Raw genomic sequence first — 20128 nt, forward strand, 5'->3', positions numbered from 1 at the left:
ATATCACCTCTTCCCCCTGCCCCCAACCTCGCCTCTCTCTCACACACCTTCCAAGACATTATGTAAATATGGCTCATCCTCCAGCATATACCCAGATTCTGACAGCTTTGACAGGTCAGGCATTTCAGGATGGATCAGACGAGCAACCTATTCATCCTGACTTGTGACAGCTACTTACCCTCCCTCTCACTGGTCCACTTTGGATCACAAACAACTTGTTCTGGAAAACCCCTGCCTGTAGCTTGCAGCTAGAAATGGTGCAACACCAGTTCTTAGTGATCAAAGCAGAGTTATAAAATCCAGATACCCTTTCTTGTTATGCTGTTGATTTGCAGGCATTGCCTCCCCAATTTAGGTGCCCGGTTTTCAGGAAAATGTAGCCAGGGAAAAAAAAAAAAGGAGGGAAAAAAAAAGTCCTGTCAATGACTTATAAGGATACAATCCATAGAACCACTGCCCTTTCCTTAAGCCTTATACATTGTGAGGCACCAGCCTCACAAACCTTCTTGATGAAGGCTGTAGTTACTGAGCAACCCATGATGCAGTACAGTTTCTACAACTGCACTGCTACTCAGCACAGCTGCAGCTCTTCTACAGCTCACAGAAGTACAGTGCCCCTGGGGATAATAAACACGTGGGGTATGGAAAGTTAAGTGTAACAGAATAACTGGCTTTGAGTAGATGAAAAGCAGTTTTACTCTCTCCAGGTTCCTCAAGCTATTTGCTCTCCCTTCATACACTCTTCTTTAGTATAGCCTGACTCCTGCCAGCCACTGGGGACTCTCAAACAGGTGCTATCTGTGAAGGATAAACAATAACCATTGCAGCAGAAGTGGAGCTAGAAGCATCCCAGCCAAGTCCATTAGCCCTCTCCAACAGTTCAACAGGCTCCTATTCACATGAGGCACAGCTTCCCCATGGCCGCTGCTACACTGCCATCTTCCCGCGCTCCTCCTTCCTAGTCACATCCCAGGGCTGTCCCGAAGATGACAATGCATTGCACTCGCAGCAAACGATGGCTAGTGGATGGAGGGAAATGAAAGCAAAATGCTGAGACAGGGACACAAAGACTCAGAAAGAAAATGCGTTTGTTTTTCGAAGACAGCTGAGGGTATGGCTCAATTAGACGGCTAAGCTAGTCTAAAGAGCGAGTGTGGGTTCATGCAGCAGCAAATCATACACAGGATTCTTACCAACGTATCAGAAAGCAGCTGAGGTTTAATTAGACGGAGAGATCAACACCAAAGAAACTAATAACATGTGAAACTGAACCATGGATAGCAAGTACTGACAGGAGACGAGGGAATGATAAAAGTAACTCAGAAGGAAGAAAAATACCACAATCAAAAATTCTGTCAATGAAGAGGGAAGTCAGCACCTGAGATGACCGCAGCCACTACTGAGGAAGATATACTTCTGCTCACAGGAGCAGGGCAGAAATAATCTTAACTTTATGGGGCTGCAAAAATGAACATTTCTCAGTGGTTAAAAAAAAAGCAACTAAAACCACAGTAAAGGATCATAGGTTCAATATTTGACACCTCAGATTGCAGGTCTGGGCAAATCCTGAAAATTTCAGCCTAAACGATTCTATTAAAACAATTTCTCAGTGCAGAAATCAAGGAGTCTGGTCCTTTCTAACGAAATGTGGAAGTCTCTGACACTGATGCCCGAGTGTACTCCGGTGATTAAAAGACGACGATGAGTACCAGGCGCTGCAAACACAGGAGGGCTTAACACTGCAGGGTTATTCACAGGCAAGTCTAGAGAGCTATGTAGGTACTGCTCCACTCAGATGATACACTCCCTGAGGGGCAGGTACTCCTTTTGCCTTTGGACAGTACCACTTTATTTCTTGACACTAGTGTAAACAGACTTACCACAAAGATTTGTTTAGGGAGCTGCTGATTCAGCACATTAGCAACGTAGGATTTTAAAGTTCTCTTTAAGAGGCAGAACAAGCAGAGCTTCCAGTAAAGGAGCTTTGGAAATAACAATAATGGAAAAAAAACACCAAACACAAAGAGTGTAAATAGACCACCAGACCATGAAAACCTGGGCAAAGCTGCTGCAAGGAAGATACTGAAAATTTCTAGGCTTTTCTTGTACACTACAGTCACAACACAGTTGCCTTCCTTTGCTGAGTAAGTACACCAGCTTCCCTCAATGATCTTGCAGGAGAATGTTAATGGGACCTACCTGGAAGGCTTTAAAATGTAGGGGCAGTACTGTTCTGGCAGGAACTTACTGGCTAGTAAGTCAATCTGAAACGCAAATGACCTTTATTATAAATGCCCCTTTCCAAGCAGTCAGAAAACAAACACCATATGAAAAAAAACCCAACAAACCAATGAACCAAACTCCCCCCCAAACCCCAACATACAGCTCTGCCTTTGGAAAAATGTAAATAAGACAAGCCAGTTAGTCTAGAAGTCAATCCTGTAGCACAGGAAAACTGGAATATTTTTTAATTCCTGTATCCTTTATCATTGCCAGCTAAAGGCCGAGCTGATTTCTTAAGCAAACTCAGGGGAAGAATAGATTGGGCTTCCCTGAAATATTCTCCTGCCACATAATTTCTGTTTTGCAAAATATCATTCAATTAACAACAGTTATGGGCAAAAAAAGCATCACTTGCACTGCAGTAAGTGAACGCAAGTCAAACCCTGGATTCTGCTGTGCTTGGTGCTGTAGAAACAATTGGAGAGAAAGACAACGAAGAGCTTCCCAGCAATGAGTCTGGTATTGAGACATAAACTACTTTATAGTTTCAGTGCATCACATGAATTAGTAATAAAAAAATAGTGGTTTGGTTAGTTACAGAAAAGCAGCTGTGGTCACCAGTACAGTTCTTTATCATTCAACTAACTGTGGAATGAGCCAACAAACAGGCAGTAATAACGGCAAGACAAGGTGATCATATGGATTTCACTAGTGTTTTCCTTTAGGCTCCATTCACGGCAGGGCTCCAGCAGAACTAGTGAAAAAAAAAAAGCAACTAACTGTGGAATGAGCCAACAAACAGGCAGTAATAATGGCAAGACAAGGTGATCATGGATTTCACTAGTGTTTTCCTTTAGGCTCCATTCACGGCAGGACTCCAGCAGAACTAGTGAAAACAACAAAGGCTAAACCATGCTGATCTAACCACCACAGAGAGAGATGAGCCAGGGTGGAATGTACTTCGCATCAGTTACCACCTCACTTCACAGATGAGATATATGTAGTAGAGACAGAGATTGAGTTCTAGAACTAAGAACAGAAGTTCAAGGTTGAGATCCCAGACCTATCATCTATAGATAATCTTGGATGCTTTATTTGGAATTATCATAGCCTCGGTTTCCATGGATGAACAGGCTATCAATAATTTAACTTACCCGTATTTTCGAAACACCTGCAGACCTCAAGAGCAGATAAGCCCATATCATTACAATAGTGCAAGAGAAGACTGAAAGAAAATTCCAGTTTTAATGGTGTGTATCCTTCCTCTTTTGTGCAGAAAATCTTAGACTGAGTCTTCTCCTCCCTGATCTCTAGACAGATAGAGGATTCTGATATGAATTTTCTTAAGCCAATCACCAAAACAGTACTTTGTAACAATAGAATGACAAGTTATCCCTTTAAAAGTGACCCTACTCACAAGTTTCACACAGACTTTAATATCATTAAAACCATATTTCAATATACTTAAAACCCAAGACTATTTAAAGAGAGAACTCCAAACATCTTAAACACTACTCTTTTCTATAGGCCTGCTTCTCTGAAAAACATTCACTCACCCAATTTTTGCCTTATCAGGAACCAGCTACATTCCAAAGAGCTGTGCTCAAGGTTGTAACATTCTTTTCCAGGCATTTTGCTGACTATTTCACTGCCAAATACGGCCTCTTGCAGGATGCACTTGTTTGCAAGACTTAAAACCTGAGACATTACAACAGGGTTGACGGGAAGAAGCAGACTGCTGTTTACTTCAATCAAAGAGAAAAAGTGTGTCACTTTGTGTATTTTTAAACCCAAGAATTAATAACTGACATTTTCCTTCGCACAGTCCTTTGATCCCAAAGCAAAACAAGCTAAAGGGATACATAGAGTAGCACAGCCGCCCCTGGAGTGAGCCGCTAGACAACTGCATACTGTGTAAGGTGAACAGAAGAACAGGCGAAAGAACATGAATTTGCCCTCGTAACAGGGAAATAACTTCTTCCGAGTCCTTGCAGACCAAGTAGACTCTGAGTATTATCTGAGAGACCAAGTTGTAGACAGCACAATGGTAAACAGCGTAAGTGCTTTGCTACTCCCAGCTTTCCCCTATAAATAGCAACCCCTCCCCACTGCCTACAGCACTGCCTGACATCTCCCAGGCCCACTTGGTATGCATACAGAGATATGACAGAATTTGACAGCAGCACGTTTAATTTGGAACCATCATTAAGGACATATTAAACAATGCAGTTAAATCCACTTAAATAGAGTATCAAAATAAACCTGTTAAAAGGATTATTCTACACACTAGTAGTTGGTTTCCTCAACAGTTGTATTTGTTGCAAAAGCCTTTTAAATGAATACAAGATAAGGAAATCACCTTGAGGCTGAGGCCTGGTAGATGCACGTAGACAAAATTCATGGGCCTAAGAGAAGAAACCAACTATTTTAAAAAGAGCTTGAGCAGAAGAGATCCAGATCCATCTCTCTTGAGTTGTTTGAACTCCCTCAGATATTAATCCTATTTCAGGAATATAGGGAGTGCTCTGGGCACAATGAGTCAGCAGGGTGGAGCATTTTTTCCATGTTTGTGGACTGAACAGGAACAGAAAGAGCAAAAGAAGCTGGAAGCCAGAAATTTAGCACCTGGCTGCTATACAGGCAGGAATTCAGCAGGGTTAAGTCAGAAGAGCTCACAAATCTGTGCAGAGCCAGCACCCACAGGTAAAAATCAGAAATTTTATCTGTGAGCTAAGTACACACTCTAAATACAATTAAAAAAAGAAACTGTAAAGATGTTTCAATGCTGTAAACTACCTATTTTTTTTCCTTACGAGCCTTCCCCTCTCCTTGTTCTAGACTAAGCTTTTCGAACAAATCACGCTAGTGGACATGAGTTTTAGCTGCACTATAAGGCCAGGACAATGATGTTTTATATTTCAAAGCAAACAAGTGCAAAGAAGGCCTAGAAATAACCTCTAAAACTCTCCTTCTCCGAATACACTCATCAAGGGAAAATATCGACATACTACTTAGTTGTAAGATGGAATATTGCAGATGTCTCATTATAGTAATTACATCATAAAACCCACAAAATTTTAGTCCGTGAACAGTCACCCATATACTCTTAGAAACCAAATTCAAGTTACTCAAGGTGATCTTCTATCCCCTAAAAGCTGTGCCGACCTGACAGCCATACAGTCCTCACTCCAGGCGATTTATGATCTAAACAATTTTTTAGCAGCAGCAAGAGACTTTTTTTTAATCTTAGTAAAAAGGAATAATTGTACCTACTTTTCCATTTTCTCCTGACCATAAGCAGTCAATGTATTTGCTGACATAATAACTAAAAACATGAAGTACTTACCATAGGCAACAGAAAGGGGAGTCAGTCATGTGGACTGGGACATCATCTGGTCTAATTCACAAACAAAACTGACTGGAAATATATCTTTTCCCTAATTTCCAGTCCTACCATTCTACTTGTATTTATTCTACAAAACAGATTTATTTCAAACATCAGCAAGCCCTTAGGCTGCCTCTTCTCCCCACCCCAACACTAGAAACAAAGCATCTGACTAGGGAAGAGGTAATCTGCTCAAAGGATACTCCAAATCTCTTCCCGAAATCCCGAAGCAGCTGGGTAATCAGAAGTGAAATTGCTGAAGTTAAACATGACTTCTGAGCATTAATGTTCCCATTGTTATTTGAGCTGACACACTCAGGGCCCCAGTAGACTGGGGATTTAAGCATACATTGTCTTTCGTGGCAGTATACTCTGTTCTCTCCAACCCCAACCGATCAATCGCTGCTCCAGCACAACCATTTGTGGGGAGGATGGACGGGATCTATGGTTAGAGGGGGGGCTGTGTTTTGGTTTGGGGAGTTTCGTGATTTTTGTTTGGTTTTTGGCTTGGAAAAACAACAAAAAAAATCACACTACAAAAAACCCCTCACAGATAATTTCCCTGATCTAGTTCTTAGTGTGACCCTACAAATGAACAGTTGTTGGCACAACTGACAGGGCAGCACGCCACAGCATGAAGCATTATCACCAAAGATAATTTAAATCAAGACTTAGCCTCAAGGGGCATAATATGAAAAACTTGAAGACATATACAAACACATGTTGCAAGACAAGACCTTTGCTTCAAATTTTAAATAAATAAATGGGAAAAAAAGTAGAAAGTGGGAAAAACAGAGATCAAAACATAAGCAGAACCAATCAGAGCCATAGGTAAGCAAATGTAACCCAGATTTTGAGTTTAATTACTAAGAGGCGAAACTGAGTGAGTTAACACGAACATAGAATTAGGAAGAAAGAAAGAATTAGTGAAAGGAAGCATATGAATTGTAAAAATCAGTGAAAGGGCAAGCCCCTAACAACAGAATTGTGAAGTTTTTTGGCTATATTTAGTTTTTGCTTTTCTACAGTATTTTTCTTTAAAAGTGCTATATGGATATAAATTCATTTCTAAACACGTACATAAAGAGAAAGTTATTCCACTTTCCAGCTTAAAGTGTGGTCCAGGACAAATGCAACAAACTGGATTCCAGGACACTAGGACTCACCAAAATTCAGCTAGAAGCCTGAGCTTCAGCATCTCAAAAAACTGAGCTGCATTCCTCATTAAAACACGTGAAAATTTATTTATGCAAACCACTACATAAGATAAAAGCTTGTTTTAAATCCAGGCTTGTTTTTCTTTTAAAGCTCACTTTTCATTCTTTACGTGTCTTTGAAAAAAGAAGCTTGCAAACAACTGGTTTCCTTACAAAGAAAAAAACCACAACCACAGAACATCCAGCTACCAAATACTGTTAAACAAGCCTATCTGCAATGTGCATCAATCCTATATGGCAAGCTCCCATTAATGAGAAAAACAGTTTTAGTAGCAAAATGTTTCCTTAACCAACCCTTGATCTAATTACAAGAAAAAGCTTGTAACAAAGTTTAGGTGGAACTTTATAGAGGTGCTTGTAACTCTGCATCAGTGCATATTTGCACATACATCGAAACCAGTCTGAAATACCTACATAGAGAATAAAATGTTGAAGTTCCAAAATTCCTCTTCAGATTTTTCTTGTGCATATACATATTCAGAACACCTTCACATAACAGATGCGAGTCTCCTTCCTTGCTTTAAGTGGAGATACTGAGATTTCATACAAGTACTGAAAGGGAGGACAGGCACTAACTAAGGCAAAATGTGTAACCCTTTATCTGCAGTATAAATTGTATTATGTTTACCTATCAAGCACAAAGCAAAGCACAGCTTAGATCACGTTAGTATGCATTTTAGTTTGACCAGACGGTGAGACCACAACAAATTATGTATAGGTCAGTGCTCAAGCCTGAATAAATTTGGGGTAGTCAAGGTCAGGGCTAGGGCATGTTTGCTGAACACAAACATGACAGGTCAGTAGCATTCAAACAGCTAAGATCACACCATGGTGTAACAGAAGTTAAATGTGTGCAGATGATCACCCAGCTGAAAGGAAGGCATCTTCTTCTGTTGTCTCAGATACTCTAAAAACACAACAGACGTTTCTCTCTCCATGCATATTTAAAAAGCCTGCCTAACCAATTTCATTTTGATAGAGTCCTACCTCAGAGAACTGGACAAACTGAAAAAAGTATATCCGATACTCTGATGTAAACACAGTTTCATTGCTTTGTCTTGCCGTTTTGCCTCTTAAGATGGCAGAGCGATGCCAAAAGAATGGTTAAATAAAGTAAAATGCTTTTCAAACTGCATTAATGTATCCATAGTACCCATCCAGGAGGTATGGAAGATGCATACAGATGTCAAAAGCAGTTCTCCAAAAGGTAAAAAAACTTTCAAAAATAATTCCATTTTGAACTGCCGGCCCCATATAGCTCACAGACAGCTCTCACCCACATCTGCAGCATTGCTACTGAAACTGGTAAGCATAAACTGCACACACGTAAGTTTTAAAACATTTATAGCCTGGACCTGAAGAAGACCTAAGATCATCTTCTCCTCCCTAATGCTGATGTAAAGAGGGATCAGCATCAGCCTAAAGTTTCTGATGCAGTTTCATTGTAACCAGTAGCTCCAAATCTTTAGTTTACTTTGACCAATACAAAATACTTTACCAATACAAAATTATTTCACTCGGTGTGCACAGAAGATACAAAATCAAATTGGATTATGAAGTGTCAAAGTGATGTATAAATCCTACTTCTACACAAAGCAATGTGGTTTCCTAACAACTGCAAAGGGCTTTGTATAACTGCCCAGCCATGCTTCAGAGCACCTTCAAGAAATTCAGCAAATCAAATTCAGGAGGTGCCTCTCCAAACACTAAATGGTGCCGTGACAGGTCTGCATTCTCTGGGCTATGTGTTCAAACATCAGTTAGGAATACAGGAAAGAGGAAAATAATTTTCTTCAATAGGCAATGATCCAAACCGGTAAGATACCAGAAGTCCTGCACTCACATGAAGCAAAACCGAGCCCTCATCTCAATGACAAGAGCATCAGACCATGTAAATAACCTCTAAATTGCAATCAGCCTCTCATTACTGTCATTCAGTTCAGATCAATTCAAGAAGACTGCCAGGCCTGTAGCTCAATACTCCATCTGAAACACAAAGGAAAGCCAGCGAATTTTCTTGATCCCTATCATGAGTATAGAGCATGAGGACCAACAGCCAGGCTTGCCAAAGGCCCCTGTGCTGGAAAAAACTAAACTGTTGCATAAGTGTAAGACAGCAAGTGGTTCCCAGGTTCTCTGTCAAGGTGAGTACACCCTGGCTCTTCTGAACATGCCGGAGGACTAAATGCAGCCCTCTTTCTCCCACACAGACCCCTGCACCCGATCAGATACACGCTCATCATGCAGTTCTGTTAGCGACAGCTGCCTTTTGGTCTCACACCAGTCACAGGTTTCCTAGGAAAGGGGACAACAGCAGACTAAATTAGTTACATGATTCACAGCATAATTCATTCCTATGGGTAGGCTCCTTAAAGAACCTAGCAGAGGAAAGACTGAACAAAAGGCTCACCCGAACAATCTTTCAGTTGATTGTTAGTCCCAACACACTGCTTGTGTTAAGTGTACTAGTTTTCTGTCACAGTTAGAAGCAGCTCTTGCAGGCCTTTGAGGAACATGCTTGTGTGAGCCAAGAGGTACTTATTCCAGCAAGTTAAGAAGCCAAGAACACCTTCAAGACAATACTCTGGACTTAGCTGAATGGGACAGTCTGTAGAAAAGGAGAAGGGCAAGGACAGGGGGAACACATAAAAGTCTTCCAACAACGATCAGCTCACTTTCTCAGCATATTATTTTCTGCAATTTTAAGTGGTAATGTCAGTGCTAACCATTACAAAAGAAATTCAGGATCGGAGATAGGTTAGCAGGAAGCAAAAATGAAGATTGCTGTCAACTGAGGCAGCTGGAAGCTAACAGTCACAAAAACATGCTTTTCTGTGCCTTGGCTCATATTAAGTACCATAATCTAATCTTTTTTGGGGAAGCCCTGAGACCAGCCAGGCTGGCAGGCCATTACTATCTTCCTAGGCAAAATCATACCATACTATGTAATTGTAAACTGCAGCAGGAAGTTCTCTGTGTTTGTATGTTACACCTCCCTGGTGACAATAGACTGATCCCATTTACTTCTTAGCAGCTCAGACGTGTTTGAAGGCTGCTCCAGGGAATGAGATATTTTTCTTCAGAACAGATTATTCTAGGAAGCTCCTGGCCCATTTTTAAAAAAACACAGAGATATGACTGTAGGTAACTGAAGATTTTGTTGGTTATTTTGTGGCCTTTTTTGTAGTTTTTTTGTTATTTGGGTTTTTTTGTTGTGTGTTTTTTAAACTATCCTAACAACTAGAGCTTGCTCAAGCCTCACTCATATTGCGGGTTCAAAATGGGCGCTCCTCACCTAGCTCTGCAGCCAAGGGAGTATATAATTTCTGATACCATAATAACTGGCACATTCTCCATCACAGAAGTAGCTGCGTTTCAGTGTTCAGTGTAAAATATTCTAAAGCTCTTACGAAGGAGTAAACAGACCTACTGAGTCAAGGCTGCACAGTCCCCTTCTCCACACACCAAGGACAGGCCAGAAACTCAGAGGAGCTGCACACGAGGTGCTCACCATTAAGCAACTACTGCAAAACCTGGCTTCTTAGATTTCAGATAATGTTGTGTGATCGGCAGCAGCCTGCTACAGTTTTTACTGTGCTGTTGTCACAGACTAATCTGCAAGTAATTTGGGGCTTTTGGATAAGTCAGAATGAGATCTAACTCATGCAGAAGCTCCAGAAGAGGATGGGGGCTTTTTAAGTATGTTTTTTAAAAAGGAAGGGAGGTTGTGGTGGATTTATTCTCCCTAGAAAATAATTTCTCCACAACATACAAACAAAACAAACAAACAAAACCCCCAGAAGCCACAAAGATTTGTGAAATGGTGACAAATAACAAAATAACAGAAGATAACAAGGCAAATGGCCTGCAATAGCAACTAGCACAACTCAGTAGCATAAACCAACAGACTGAACTTTACTAATTCGCTCTTCCTACAGGGCAATCATTGTGGATTCTCCCAGACATACTCCTCACGCATTCATGTAGCCATGAGCAACTAACTCAGCTCCAGCTGCCACATTTGGGCAGAGCCTTCTCTGAAACAGAGATTCCAATTACAGTTGCAATAATCTGATTACTACATCAGCTGTAACCTGGTTAAGAAAGGCCCTGAGAGATACCATTTTGGCAGCTGGGGAGAAGACAAAAGGCAGATATGTTTTTGTTATTTTAGTAATGGGAGGATTTGCAAACCACAACCAAATTTTGTGACAGAAATACACCACCCTGGTCCTACATGGGACAGATGTACTGTATGTGTGTTAAACAGTAAAAGTTGAGAGAAGCTATGTTATTTGTAAAATTGCCTCTGCAGTAAGACAGACCAACATTCAAGGATTTACTCACAGTTTACAGTTACTTTAAAAATCACAGGTAATTTAAAGATATGATCAGGAAAGCAATCCACTTGTTATCAGTCAGCTGGCTAAAATCTGCTTTGTAACTTAAGACACTCGAATTGTTGTTCTGGAAGTACTTTGTTCACATGCAGTTCACCCAAACTAATCCACACGAGCATTTCTGTTGTCACTCGCAGTTTACCCCTCTATCTGCACAGCAAAGCTGCCATTCAACCTGCACCAGACCACCACTTCCTTCCCTGCATGTGCCTGCAAGAGATTACTAAAGTCAAGGATATTTCACCAGGGAAAGAACAGGATCAGGTCCTTATTATTCTTTCCATGCTTATCTGACTGGACAGAACAAATCAAAGAGGAGACAGTAAAGAAAAAGAAAAACCAACTGCTAGTCTTGGTTTCTCTGGGGGAAAGCAAGTTCCAGATAAGCTGTGCCTCCAATCAACAGTCTGATTTTCATGAACAGCAATACGCTTCCCTATGGTAACTGAAATGGAGCAATTCTCCTCAAACAGCTTGCCAAGTCTCACCTCATTAACCTTTATGGACTGACCTCCAAAATTCCTTGAAGCTGAAATACAGGTCCCCCCTGCCTCTGCATGATAACTGTTTATCCCTAACTGCTTGGGGAGGGAGGAAAGGCATTAGAGAGGGAAGTGCTAAACATGCTAGAACTGGAAGAGACCCATTTCTAGGTTATTACTGGGGTCCAAACCCTCACAGGCTTCTGTTTCCTCTGCTGGCTCATCTTTTGGATAGCCTGCAAAGCCAAATTTGCATTACAAATTACTCTCCTCTCTCCCAACACTTCTTCTAAGAGTCAGTATCACTAACTATAGTGTGCTGCCTAGTAGTCAAATTAGCATTTCCTAACCCACACTTGAATATTTAACAAATTTTCTAATTAAACCTTATTTTTCTCCACTCCCGAGTCTGTTACTCAGGATACCTACTTGCCATCACATCCAACTCATTTTACTACCTTTGCTCACACCTCAGTGAAACTTTCTGATGGCAGTGAAAAGCAAGCTGTCAATTCAAGAGTGACTGTACACGTAGCATTTTATCCACATAACTAAACCAGAGATATGAGACAAATGGAAGCACTTAGGAGAGGTGGTAGACCAATTTATTCCACAAATTAGTAAGCTCCTAGCTTTCTTCATCTCTGTGACAGAGAGCATAGCTACAAGAATCAAAAGTAAAATGTTCCAGTTTTGCACTTCTGGAAGTCTGTACATAGGGTTATGGATATTTAACCTAAACAGTGAAAATCTTCAAGGTTGAAATCACACACTTGTCCAACTGCTTTGCTAGAGATGAGAAAACAGAGGAGACCAAAGCACCTCATTCCCCAATGTATTTCACTGCTTTCAAGTCCATCACCTACACACACAAGTAAATAACTTCACAAGCCACAGTCTGTGCTTGTACCAATCTAAAGACAGATCCACCTTCTCCCCATGTTTGCCTATTCCTTCTCACAACAATTAATTTCACTCTACCAGCACAGTCCCTTCATTAGTTCCAAACCCTACGCAATTCTACCATGCTTATCCCCATCCTCAGCTCTCCCACCACTCCCTCGCTCACATTTGGTTCTGCAAGGGAAAAAAGACAAAAAACTTTCTAATCCAGAAAGGGAAGCCAGTGCGAAAAAAAGTACTAAGACATCACATCCTCCTTTCTTTTCTTTTTCCTTCAGGCACACAGAAAGAAGTTTCCATCTTAGAGGGGGTAGTGTGCCAGGGCAGGCAGTAAGCCCATGGAATCTCCTAACCCTTAGCCACTTCTCAGGGCAGGCCCAAAATTTTGTACAAAACAGCAACCTCTCTGCTTTTCCTCTGAAACTATTTGGACAGAGGATGACAACTTGCGCTTTTTCAGTACTTTGAATAGAGTCAGCAAGGACCACAGGAGCAGCTCACTGAGCCACAGACATGATATTATGGTTCCACTTGCCTACACCTTTCCCACTGAAATGAAGTGTGTGGCATTCCCTGCAATGCTTTAGGGCTCTAGCCCCTGGCTCTGTGAAATCTCCATGCTGACATCACCTAGGTCCAGCTGTTTTGGCACACAGAACAGCACTCTAGCCTGGAGTCATACAGTATGGATGCTGCATGGATATCCACATTACTCTGTTGCAACTTGGTCCTAACCTTGAGTTCTTACAGCACTCCCAAACTTTTAAGTGTGCGCCAGCACTGTATTTTCACCTGCCCAGCCACAGGTCACTGCCTGCCCAGTAGACCCTCATGCAGCAACGGCAGCTGAACAAAGCAGCCACATCTCTGTTGCCAGACAGACCACTTTTAAACTGTTGGTAATTATGCGGGCATGACAAGCAGCTTCCTATCGAACCCATTACTTAGAGAATTCATAGCTCTCGGTCTACTTACTCCATAGAAAAGTCGACTCCATTTCCGTCTCTCTGTTGTGGACCACAAAAACGAGCTTCACAGAGATAGATCAGGTGACATCAGGATTCTCCAGGGCTTCCCAGTATCAGACAACTACCATCTGGACTAGTTTACACTCATTTCAAAGGCAGGTGCTTTGTGATTACAGAAGAACCTCAACCTCAGGGTGGAAGAAACTCCATTATCTAGAGTAAACCTAAGAAAAGCAAAAATAAAATCTATCTGCATCCCATTACTCATGGTAGGTCTGAAGTAAAGGTTAGCAGCTGTTTGTCAAAGAAGGAATAAACCAAACAAACAGGACTGTAGAGTCCACTATAGTCACTGGGGATACAAAGCAGAAACTCTGTAGATTCCACTAAACTGAGCTGGAGGAAAAAGGAAATCTGAGAGAGAAAGAGAGGGAACTCTTCACTCCTCCAGACTAAGAAGAGGGGAGTGGTAGAACAAGCAGCTTGATAATCTCAAAAGCCGCCAAATCGCCGGAAAGCAAGGGCAGAGGGGGTCAAGGGGAGACATGACATGGCATTTAAACAGCATCTTGCCATCACTGCCTCTAGAAAATCCACCAATCATGACAGCAAAGGACTACAACATGTTTAAAAAGTAATAGCAAAATGCACTAAACAAGTGTCAGAGAAAACTGAAACCTCATCCTTGACCTAATGGAAGTCACAGACTGACAGCAGGGCCTGTGGCCAGAAGCCCTTAAAACTAACAAGTGAGCTGCACATTACGAAAGTTCCTACATTTCAGATCCTCAGAAGGAAGAATCACTACGCAGTAGACTGAAGTCTGCCCCAGTTGCTGCTATTTAGAAACACAACTTTCCTTTAAAACAACACTAGTGGCATGTTCCCTCATGAGACGTCCTTGCACTGCTAAAATATTGCAAAGCACTTTTCAGACTACATCTTGTAAAATCCACAGAATACAATAGTAGATGGAAGAAGTACAGAATTAAGAAACTTGTCCAAGGCATCAACATACACAAGTAATTCAGGAACAGACCATCACAGGTAATACAGAACACTATCCTTCCATGGCAACATATTGCGTGCTTTCTTGGGGCTTTAAAATTAAGTACTGTCAAGGATTACCTTAAAAGCAGGAAATTCAGATGCTCGCCTATCCGGTCAGGCATTAACGCATATGAAGACTGAAGAATCTGCAATTCTAGGTATGTCCTTTGAAATGGCATTCTGCTCAGCTGAGACAATGGGAATTTTGAGTCTTGCAGTTCACATGCATCGACAAATTTCAGCACACTTTATCTACATCAAACTCACTAAAAATATAAAGAACACTCCATACTCTTCAGAAAAGGTCATTCAGCACTCCCACACTTAACAGAGGCTAAAATAAGTAAAACTTTACTCCCAATGGAATTAAACTACACAGATCTCCAAAGTGACCTTATAGTGAGCACTAGGGCTGTTGGCAGCTTTCACAAGCGAGAGCCTGGCAGAAGTCCCCGGAGAACACTGTCACGTCCTCTTAAGTGAGGAGAAGCCACTACTGGGGCACCTTTAAGGAAGCCGCTTTGCAGGTCAGTTATTGTCTGTGTGGACCCCAACTAGTTTCTGTGTTATTATGCAGATAAATAAAATAATTACACACACAGGGCTATGAGAGTGCATGCACTGATTTTATGAAGCAAGCTATAAAGCCAAGCCACAACTCCAGTGTGCTCCTCAATTAACAAACTGTTACTCGTTAAAAAACTGACCCAGCTGAGGGCATTGTGAGGCCTCATCAGTGCATAACAGCACTGGGCAATTCTCTCCTTGATTATAAGCAAAAATGCACAAGGGGTGGCTTCTCTTGTGTTTGTCTTTGCAACTAATGTTTAACAGTAGACCGAATTTAAAAGTTCTTATTCTTCCTCTACAATCACAGTAAAAATATTCAAGCTTAACGCAGACTTAAGACAAGATTTTTTTTCTATTCCCACTACAGGAAATTAGTGATACATAATTAATCTTAACATAAATATCTTTGCCCAGGCTCCATTAAGTACATTTAATAGAAAGTACAGTTACTACCAAATCTCAACCCTGAAGCTCTGATTCTGCTCCTTGGGAAAAACCAAAAGCCTGTTGCCTTGCTCAGATTTAAGGGTTTTGATAATCCATCTCCAAGAACTCAGATTCAAATTTTGGCTTGTATTCCATTCACTTGAGAGTTAGGTCACCTCCTTCTAGTCCTTTGTTGTAATGCAAAAGTAGGAAGATATCACTCGACTGTGAACTCAGGAAAGAATTTGGACAAAACAGCATGTGTCTGCTGGCCAAGTTCAATATGCACTGGGATGGCAGATGCAGACAGAAAGTTCCCATTGCACCTGTCCACACCACATTCAGCATTATTACAGCCTGAGTTGCAAAAGCAAAGGCAGCAAGCACAGAAAAACCTGAATGCATACAGCCAAATGCTATTGAACAAGCCCCACTTGATGCTAATCAACATTAAGGCTGGCCAGAACCTGCTGCGATTCAGACTTGCACAGTTTGCGCAGCAAAACTTCAGGGAAGCCTGGCAGAATCAGTGCCTGAACCACAGGTGCAGGAAAAGCCGTCTGGATCTATGAGCCACTTTCATATCACGTGGTGATAGAGAACAGTCTGCATCAGAGCATGATAGTGGGGAATGGTAGCCAGCCAGCTCATGGCACAGTGATCTCCCGTGCCTTTTGTTTGTTTTATGAAGAAGAGGTTTTGCCAATTGGTTTCAGATCAAAATTCTTCCGAATCAGAAAAGAAAGAAAATTCACATAAAAATGATGCTCAGTAGGAATTAATCAGAAACACGGTGCTCCTGAGGGCATAAGCCCTTTTTGGTTAAGTAAAAAGTTGCCACCAGCTAATGTGCAAGACAGTAATGATCAGCCATCTGGTGAAGGTTCCTGCTAAGCTTGCCATGTTACCCCCTATGCTGAGGAAAGCAGAAGGTGGATCAGTTACATTCTGTCCTTGCCTGCAATTGTGTGGTCAGCCTTTAGAACAAGACACAAAGCTTTCCAGCGCAACTAGGAATTGTAACTGTTCTGGCTTTTAAGCAGCCTACTTATTTTAATCACTGCATCCCAACTAAATGATTTAAAATAAAAGTTACCTATTGCCTTTCTGAAAGCTGAATTTATCTTCAAGCTTTATCAACCTTCGATTATTTTTACCTCTTTGTTTCCTTCTGGAAAAACTGCAACTGCCAGGAGGCTTCCCAGTCATCTAAAGAGCATCAGTAAACAAGAGCAGAGACAGATGGCTGCAGCTCAGTTTAAACCAGCACAAGATCCAGCCTCTCCCCTGCACTGCAAGTGCTACCCATAAGACACAAACATATGCATCAAACCAAACAAGAATGCAGTAGTCCCAGATAAAAAACAAGTATGTATACACAATCTGATAAGGAAGAAGTTGCTGTGAGGACAGGGTGTTGAGGTTTCATGTATAGCGAACACTCATTACAATCATACAGCCTTCCAATAATACTACAGGATGTAAGGATGGCAGGAGAGCAGGGAAGAGTTCTCCCTCTCTTCTTCCTCTCAAAAGTCTTGCTGGCAAGAAAGTATCAGCAGGGAAAGTAAGACCCCTCATCTCCTTCCAGCAAAGCTACTTTCTGAGAACTAATACACTGAAATCACACAACCCAAGAAAGTGACATCTCTAATAGGCCTCTCAATTCACCTACTACTTCAGGAATTCAGTCATATTGACAAATACCTTGTTAAACCCTTATTAAAATGACAGATTCAAAGAGACAAAGAAAACCCACAAGGTAACTCACACATTTAGAATGACAGAAGTCCATCACAACAATCATACTGGGTTTTTTCCATCCCTAGATTTGACTGCTTTTATTGCATAGATGACTACTGGTGTTAGCACAAGATACTATTTACACTATATATCTTGCTAAATAGATTCAGGCATCCACATATTTTCAATAAATCTATCTGAAGCAACAGAGTTTACTGTTTGCCTCTTCCACCAACAACAAATTTGCTGTGATTCCACAGACACACCTGCATGCCTGAATGGTTTATATAAGAATGGGTTCAAACATTGCTCATTCTTACCCAAACAAAAAAATCTGACTCTGCTGAAATTAAATTAACAGGTCTCCCTCAGGGCTTCGTGATATCTAAGTTCTTACTTCACTTAGTGATAGCAGAAAGCTTCAAGAACAGGGTTGCACAATCATCACCTCCAATCAACTCTAATTGAAGGATGACACGAGACAGAACAAGAAACTAGCACTCCAATTAATACAGACCGGAAAAAACAAGATTATAGGAGCAGCATCATTATCAGTAAAGCTCCAGCAAAACCCTCGGGTTGTAACATGTTGGCCCACTACTGCCCCTGAGGTAGTTTAACTACTCCTCAGTACAAGAATATGACGGAAGGAACAAACCAGGGGTGAATACTGAACAGTTCTGGCCCCTTGGCACTTGAGTGTTCACACTGAAACTTTAAGAACTTATTAACATGGGACTCCATTGATCCTCTCAAGAAAAGCCGGAACCACCCTTCCGGGAATCCCATTTTATTTCCGAAATGCAGTCTGATGTATACTTCTGCAGGCAACTACAAAACAAAAACAGATTTCTCACATTAAGCAGTTGCTCCCTTGGAATGATTCACCCAGGATCACCTAGAAAACTTCCCGTTCATTTCCACAACGCTATGTCCTTCGCCACACATTCAAAAGACTTAACAAGAAGTTGGTACACACCTGTGTCTCCGTGGAAGCAGCTGTCCTGGTGGCATCTCCCAGAAGACAAATCTCCATCACTTGGCCAGATCTGTCCTGTTTTTCGTACACCCACAATAGTAGCCTCGGACACGATGACCTGCTGCTGTCTGTGGCGTTTTTGAGACTGGGGGGTTGGTGGACTGCTACTGTCAAAGGACTGCTGAGAGTTCTGTGAGGGAGAACGGCTTTTATCCCGATACATGCGGTAAGTGGTGGGGCTGGGGGAGACATGGCTGGACTGCCCTGAGGAGAAGTCTTCCTCACTGGAAGTAAGGTTCTCATTAGAGCTACAATCAGGAGTATAGCCTCCTCCAATATCTTCAAAACTCCGGGGGGAATAAGACCTCCTGGGCCACGTGAGATGTTTTTCCTGGTCAGTTGTGCCCTGATTTCGCAGAATAGGTCCTTTCCCTTCTCCTTCCCCCATCATCCCACCAACATAGATACTCTGATAGGGCTGAAAGTCCATGGGCTGCCAAGGTGAGCGGTTGCTGCCATTAGCGTTAATCAGGTTATCTTTGAGAAACCTGGGGTTCAGTTCAGCATCCTCATACTCTCCATCATAGCCAAAGCTGCTCTCCGAGGACCTTCCCCTGTAAGCAGGCCTCTGGAACTCGCCAAAGCTGGGTACCATGTTAGAAGGGAGGGAGTGCAAAGACTTTTTGCGTTCCATTTGCATAGCCTGGCTACCAAGGGAGCTTATTTTATCAGAAACATCTTTATCGTTGACTTTTACCAGACCCTTCTCATGGTGATACTCCATGTTCACGTAAAAGGGCTTTTCAACAACATCCTTGTTATCTCCAGAAGAATGTGAATTAACCTTTTTAATCCTCTCAAAATTGGACCTCAGAGCTGCCACACTGGTACTATTACCTCTCTCCTTAGAAATAGGTTCAAACGATCCCTCCTTCTCAGCAGATCCCACTTGCCTGCGAGTGGAAGATGACCTGTGTTTTGAGGGAGAGCCATCTGTATCACAGCGATTCTCCGTATCTTCTACAACTCTTCTCAGTTTCTCTTCACCATAGTACTTACACCTGTCCTGCTCTCCCTCTCCATGGTGGGGGCTGTCCAAAGGTGACAGGTCTGACCCATCACTCTGGGTAGACAGCTTCCGTAGAGAGGGTATCCTGGGTTTGAACTTTTCCTCCCCATGGTGTGACTTGCTTTTTTCATATTCGTCTTGGTCAGCAGGCTGGTGATGGTGCAGGTCTTGGATTTGCTGCTCTGCACCCCCTTCAGGCAACTGAGAAATGCGTTTAAAACCCCATCTCTGTCTATCATAGCTTTTTTTCTCCTTTGCCAGAAGAGTCTGCAGGTAAATCATGCGGAACCTCTCCTTGTTGACCTCCATCTCCAGTCTCCGGATAGACGCTTTGCACATCTCCAGCTCCTGTTCAATGTCTCCCACAGATTTCAGCTCCATTTTAGGAGGCTCAGAGTCTGCAAACTGTGCTTTCCAAGCCTCCACAAACCCCACAGGGTCCACCATTTTGCATACAGAAGTAAGTGGAGAATACGGGAAGGAGACTGGGGAGAGATAGGTGGAGAGAATAAACCAACCAGATCTCACATGCAGAAGCAGAAACAGCTGCGGCACGGTCAACTCAACGCGTCTCTTTCACGATCCATGCAGGGAAACTGGGAAGCAAAAGGTAATCCTCGGAGCAGTCTCTCCTCCCCGTCCCCTTCAGCTTTTGCCGGCCCCAGCCCCCCGTACGCTCGCTACTCCCTCCCCGGCATGATCGTCCTTTTCCT

The 20128-nt window shown here is 42.1% G+C and overlaps 1 protein-coding gene across 1 annotated transcript in view; it reads right to left on the reverse strand.

Moving 5' to 3' along the window:
* Positions 1 to 19862, reverse strand: part of LOC104274025 (breakpoint cluster region protein-like) — a gene marked incomplete at its 3' end in the record, with an annotated part of 47327 nt that extends 27465 nt beyond the window's left edge. Inside the window, exon 1 of the mRNA XM_009869536.1 lies at positions 18347 to 19862. Coding sequence (XP_009867838.1) covers positions 18347 to 19862 — 1516 coding nt within the window. The remainder of the gene's footprint in view (positions 1 to 18346) is intronic.
* Positions 19863 to 20128: the final 266 nt, after the last annotated feature.

The sequence above is a fragment of the Apaloderma vittatum genome, unplaced genomic scaffold (genome assembly GCF_000703405.1).
Source record: "Apaloderma vittatum isolate BGI_N311 unplaced genomic scaffold, ASM70340v1 scaffold8795, whole genome shotgun sequence".
NCBI classification, from domain to species: domain Eukaryota; kingdom Metazoa; phylum Chordata; class Aves; order Trogoniformes; family Trogonidae; genus Apaloderma; species Apaloderma vittatum.